The 6,699-nt window shown below is 41.1% G+C and overlaps 1 protein-coding gene across 1 annotated transcript in view; it reads right to left on the bottom strand.

The window, feature by feature from the left end:
• Positions 1-681: 681 nt before the first annotated feature.
• Positions 682-6,699, bottom strand: part of tyw1 (tRNA-yW synthesizing protein 1 homolog (S. cerevisiae)) — a 30,381-nt gene continuing 24,363 nt past the window's right edge. The window contains exons 15-16 of the mRNA XM_088301525.1: positions 6,398-6,565; positions 682-2,263 (exon numbers count right to left, since the gene is read on the bottom strand). Of these exons, the coding sequence (XP_088157651.1) occupies positions 2,042-2,263; positions 6,398-6,565 (390 nt within the window). The 3' untranslated portion in view covers positions 682-2,041. The remainder of the gene's footprint in view (positions 2,264-6,397; positions 6,566-6,699) is intronic.

The following is a 6,699-nucleotide window of genomic DNA, read 5'->3' as shown; positions in this document are numbered from 1 at the left end:
TAAGCCTGTTCCAGAAGTTGCAGTGCAAGCTGACATGGCATGATCTCCACCATGCTTCACAGATGAGCTTGTGTCTTTTGGATGTGTTAAGATGATCCCTTTCTTTCGTCAGACTTGGGCCTTTCCATCTCTTTGGTAGGGGTTAATCTTGGTCTCATCAGTCTATAAAACTTTCAATCTAAATGGTAACACCAAAGAGTCACGTTTCAATACTTTTACTCACGTGTGTGCTTTAGCATATTTCTTGCAGCGTAACATTCAGAGAATACTCACCTGTTCAACTTGCATTTGAAGGAGGAATGCGTTATAAAAAACAATGACATATACCCATTTGTTTCCATTTGTAGCCATCCATCAATTATCTGAGCCTCATCTCCTCACAACGGTAGCGGAGGTGCTGGAGCCTATCCCAGCTATCTTCGAGCAGTAGGCGGGGTACATCCTGGACTGGTTGCCAGCCAATCGCAGGGCACACAAAGACAAACAACCATCCGCGCTCACACTCGTACCTGGGGCCAATTTAGAGCTTTCAATTAACTTACCATGCTACCATGTTTTCGGAATGTGGGAGGAAACCGGAGTCCCTGTAGCCAAACAAACGCAAAACACATGTTCATTTCAAGAAAATTGAGAATTGGTCATTGAAAAAATGATTATGTAGCATAACATGACATAAAAAAATGACTGTATTTTCTGCATTTTATTTTATTTTTTTCCTAGATAACATTAACTAAATGCAGACTCGAACGACAGACAAAAGAAAATCTCTGCGGTCGACGGATGACATACGTGGATATTATATAAATAGAAAAACAACATGCTCATTTCTCATACATCACCAAGCTTTAAAACGAATGTAATTCATCAGTAACCAAGTCTAATGACTTCAGCTAAAATACCCCAACTGTTAAGATCATAAACATCAGATGATTACATTCAATTAAATGATATAAATTGTTATTGAATTTCTAAACAAAACATTAAATTCGAAATCAGTGCCGCCAAAAAGATGTCAGAAAGCTTAAAGATGTCACAAATGGCAGAAAAGCACGACATGAATATCCTCAACTCATTTTTACAGTAGTTACTTACAATACCTTTACTCGATAGTGCTTTGGCCTAAGCGCAAAAACGGCAAAAAGGTCAAATTTTCAGCAAATAATAGATGACAGTGCCCTCCCCCACCCCAGAAAAAACATAAATAGGTTTCGTCTGCATTTGTGAGTGGCAAATAGGGTTCCCCTGCTATAGGCACAGGGTAGGCACTGTGTCCTGTCGTGATAACGAAAACCCGCTACAAACAACAAACCAATAATTGCCTATGGATGCCAAAAGATGGTGGCAAAGAACGACTTTTTTTAAATTAACTTCAACTGACTTCAACATAGTTCCTTGGCACCAAGATGGAAGCAAAGAGCAAATCACTACTTTTGTCTAAATGAAGTTCCTCGACGCACTTCAACATCGCTCCATGACACCAACATACTTCAAAGATGGAGGCAAAAAACTGCTTTTGACAAAATGGAAATCCTCAACTCAGTTCTACATCGCTTTTGTTTCCCACCAAATAACGGCGGTTAAGTTCCAAAAAAGGTACATTTGCAAAATGTCGAATCCCAAAAGTGCAGTTAATCTGGATGTGGGATTAAAAAAAACTGATTTGTTCAATTTATGTTAAGAAGGGATTGGGTGGTGAAACAGCTTCTATCTGTATCTGCAAAATGTGAGTAAAAATGGCCATTCTGCCAAATTGAAAAGAACAAATCCATTTAGCAAGATGTAGTGAGTGGGATGTGACCTGCGGACCTTGATCTTGACAACAGTGATCTATAATGAGCCCGCTAATGAAGCTGCAGAGAGGATCAATTTAATTAAACAGCATCAGAAACTCAACAGATTTAATTCTGTCGTTCATTAGGAGAACTTATATGCATAAAAAACGAGAGCGAGAGAGAGAGAGAGAGAGCAGAAAACGCAATAATGAGGAAGAGAATGTCTGGAATATAAAAGCCAATTAAAAGTCCTCATCCAAATGTTGCAATCAGCACCCAGAGACATCTTTGCCTTTGTTGCGTCTCTGGAAGCGGGTTTCGGCTGGGTCGAAGCCCTGTTGACTAGCCCCAAAGAGCGCCCAGTCGGGGGTCCGCGCCATGTAATCCGACGCCGAGAAAACCTTTAGGCCGCCGCTCTCCTGGTGGGCCCTGGCCAGGTCCTGAAAACGATCATAGTCGATCCACGTAAGCCACTCGCCAGCCACCTTGAACTGAAAACAGAGGAATACAAATGATGAGCATGTGGCAGTTAAACAGTTGGCTGCTAACGTAATTATACTCATCTTGTAAATAAACCTTACCCGAACAAATAATTTATAGACTTCAATGCCTTGTGATGCTTTTATTTTGAAGTTGTTCCCAGCAGCGTGTCGTGCATACCGGCCTACTTAACTCGTCTCCCATCAATGTTAACAACACATCGTTCTGAAATAAGTTCAATTGCTAATTAAGGGCAATAAAAAAAAAAAATAAAAATAGTAATTACGCTGACACTATATTTTGCAGTGCCGACTGCCAGCGCCAGCTGGCAAGACAGCGAGAGCCGTTGGATCAAAGCCAGTCCAATGATTAGACACTCTAAATTGTTCCAAGGTGTGATTGTTTCGCTTGCAATTAGTTGGCAACCAGTTCAGGGTGTGCCCCGCCGACCGCCTGAAGACTGCTGGGAAAATGCACCGATGAAATGTTGATTATCTAGAAATGAAAACAAGTTGGTTGTTCGTTATTGTGATTAATTTTTTATTTATTTCTTTTTTTTTTTGTACTTTTATCCAAATACCCGATTACGCAATAGAATTTTCAGGAAGATATCTGAATACCAAAATATTCAATAGCTGCCGCCCTTAAGACCAATGCCAGACCAACTTAAACCCTGTGGTCTTTTCCACGCCGACTTACTGTCGTTATTTCTCTTCTGTCATCCTTTCAGAATAAATGTCGCACAACTTTCAAGGTTGTGCTGTATTTTGTTACGACTTCCTCCTTATCAATCACGACTCTCACAGCCAAGCCACCATTCCATCTTGTTAAAGGGCCCACAGGAGGCTGATACACGGACCTGTGTGCGTGTGTGTCCGTGTGCGTGTGTGTCAATCCAAGCAAACCAGGTAAGTAAGTGACCTCTTGTCTTTCCCACAATGCATCGGCAGCAAGATTCAATAAGCCAGATTCAATAAACGGCCACAGAGGCACTAAAGGTGCTAAAAGCCAACAGGACAAACATGCCATACGTCCTATAATGGGATTTGCATTCATGTTTTAATATAAAAAATGGTCAACGGAGAAAGAGTCAAATCTCTTACGCCTGGTGAAAGGTAAAGAATAAATAAATAAATATAGCTCGACAGAAGTCGCACGAAACATGAGACACAAAAATCAATTGACTGATTGATGGTGAAGGATTCAGGGATAGTGTGGAGGAGACTACTAATTGAGTCTGGAATGCTAACAGGAAGCAAAAGGAAGGGGCAAAATTTTCTTTTTAAAGGGCAAGTCAACACAAATATTTTCGCTACAAATTTCTTTGTGGCTGCACACAGAATTCTGAGTCATATTGCGTTTGTGGAATATAAATTAAAAAGCAAAACCCGGCCGTTTATATCCATCAGGTGTCGGTCATTTTGGCAAACACACACTGCTCTCAGGGTTGACCTCTCACACACACACTGCTACTGTCAGAGACAGTTTCTCACATATGCGTTCTCACACCGGTCTCTCCTCTCACACAAACACACAAACCTATGTACTCACACACGCCATCGCACACTCAGTATGTTTGCATGTGCATGCGACTAACGCACACGTACACACCGCAAAATGTAGCATTAACAAAAATAACAATCCATACTCCTGAGAGCTTTCCAACAACAAGGGCCACCTTTGTATGGTTCAGGTGTACCTAATGAAGTGTCCAGCGCCTTTATGCTTTGTGCCCCACATGTCACATGTAGTGAACACGTAGCGAGCATGTAAAGAACACGCCGTGGACTATCCAGCGGTGGTAGTGCCGTCTCATTGGGCCTCATTCATTCATTGGAAGTGAACTGAAGGGTTGTATGTGCTTGTAGGGCAGCACATCGACAAGCAAATGATGCGAGAGCGCACAAGTCAAGGCATCACTTCCGCTCTCAACATACATGTTTATGTGTTTAACGGACCAACATTCTTACTGTGAAACCAGAGAAAACGGTAATGCCGGCAATGTCTCTTTGGAAAGAAACAGGGCACATGCTTGTGTTTGTCGTCTCCTTATTTTATTTATGAAATTTATGAAATAAGTAACTAAAATTGAAAAAAACATTTTGTTAACGGAATAAAATTTAACTGAAAATGATTCATCAAATAATGACAACTAACTGAAAAAACATTTCACGTTTATAAAAGTAATCATAATTAAAGTGAGCTACCGCCAATTATAAGAGCCCCCATATGACGTCACAACGAGGAGACGAGTTTGCGTGTGGCTTTGGCTCGAGTGGCTCACCTGCTCTTGACATTGAACTCAGACGAAAGTAAAAAGTGCTTTTGCATTTTTGTTCAGCTATAGGAAGAAAATTTATACAGTATATAAAAATGTATGTAGTATATAACAATGCCTTAACTTTAGAAGCGTTATGCACTGCACTTCGTAATTCAACGAAACTGTACATTGTATTATCGAAATGTCAAAAATAATACTTCAATATTTTTGTTGATTTTTTTTACTACAATACTTATGATAGTCTTTTTTAAATATTGCACATAAGTAAATGATCAAAAAGAAAAACTAAAACTAATACTAAAACTTGATTTTGAAAAAAAGTAAAACTAATAAAAACTAACAAAGCTGCCAGAAAAACTAATTAAAACGAATTAATTTTTCAAAAACAAAAGTCAAAATGAAATAAAATAAATATAATAAAAACATTAAAATTAATTGTTTTATGTTATCAACAAATTACCAGGCAGCTCTTTTTCTTTTAAAAATCATATTTGAGCACCAAGGTTTTCCAGGCCCTCTCCAAAAAAATGAGCGTCCATTTTGAAAGACGAGGACGAGACCGACAGCTCTAACTTAGCATTGCTGTCTGGTGGAGAAAGCGTCACGCTGCAACACAACAATTTGGGCCACAAGTGCAAAGACTGAGAGTGTGTTCGTGCGTGCTCACAAGTATATTAGGAAACGCTGACAGGCGTGGGCGAGAAGGACGTGCAAATGAAGCAAAGTCTGAGGCTGTCGCACAAATGGCCACCGCAGCGCAGGACAGGAATGATGAGGGGGTGTGAATATTCGTTGTGTGTGAGCGTGAGTGAGAGAGTGCATGTGTGAGTCTGTGGGTAGAGGAGGAAGAAAGAGTCACAGAAACAGTTTGAGAGTGCATGTAGCGTAGAAAGTCTACATGTGAGAGTATGTTTAACAGTATGTGAGAGTGACTGAGTGTGAGAGACAAGTGAGTAAGAGAATTAGTGTCTCATTGAGTGTGTGATGTGTTTGTGTGTGTGTTAAAGAGAGAGCGCGTGTGCATAAAAGATAGTGTGAGTGAGTGAGTGAGTGTGTGAGTGGATGAATGAGTGAGTAGGAGAGCAAGTGTGAGCAAAGGGTGAAAGAAAGGGAGTGAGTTGTGTAAACTTCTATGATTGTGTGCGTGTGCGTGTGCGTGTGTTGGGGGGGGCAAGACAATGACTCACCATTCAATATTCAAACATCTGCCCACGCCTCAACTGGACTGTTTCCCCATCAAAGAAATAATGAAGCGGTTTAAGAAAACGAGCCGCAGCAACAATAACTCAACTGGCACACAATAAAGGCAGTGGCCCATGTGAAATGTGTAAAACTCAATTTAAAAACTGCAAAAACGGATTTATTGGTGGACGAGATGGACAACAAGCAATCTCGGCGCAGGGCAGGTGAAGCTCAAATAGGATGGGGCTGGACAGCAGAGAGCAAAACAAGACTGCAGTGAGATAAAATGGAATAGGGCAATGCAAGATAGGACAAGGCAAAACAGTGTAGGACTGGACTGGACAGGACAGGACAGGGCAGGCTAAGGCATAGTGGGACAGGAAACAGCAAGTCAGGGTAGGATAGGAGAGGACAGGACAGGACTGGGCTGGTTGCGGCAGGATAAAATTAGGCAAAACAGTGGGATAGGACAGGACAGAGCAATGCAGGTTTGGGCAAGACAGGACAGGACCTGACAAGTTGACAAAAGACAACAAGTCAAGACAGGAAAGGACATGAAAAGTCAGGATTGAAAAAGATATCTCAAGACAGGACAAAAAAAAAGAGGCTAAGACAAGAAAGGCCACAAAAGGACAGGACAGGGCATGACAAGCCAGGACACTGTCAAGGTGTGAGGCGTTACCTTTTTGTGGGCAATGAGCAGACAGTTGGAGTGTTCGTGTTCACAGGCGATTTCGTAGTCAGTCAGCATGTCGACCAGCTGCTGCACAAAGGTGACCACTTCCTGGTGCCACGGGACGTTGGCCATGGTCAGACTGCTGGCTGAACTCTCACCGCAGTACGTCACACCCTGAAAACACACAAAAGAATATATGGCAGGAACACCGAAACTTTTGTCAATCTGGTAGACTTTGTGTTTTTCTTTTTCTTTTATTTTATACATATATATTTATTGTTTAATCTTTAATTAATTTAATTGATATA

Source organism: Idiotropiscis lumnitzeri, chromosome 7 (genome assembly GCF_059441095.1).
Source record: "Idiotropiscis lumnitzeri isolate Australia: NSW breed Sydney's pygmy pipehorse chromosome 7, RoL_Ilum_1.0, whole genome shotgun sequence".
In the NCBI taxonomy this organism is placed as follows: domain Eukaryota; kingdom Metazoa; phylum Chordata; class Actinopteri; order Syngnathiformes; family Syngnathidae; genus Idiotropiscis; species Idiotropiscis lumnitzeri.
This window is presented reverse-complemented; position numbering and strand designations above follow the sequence as displayed.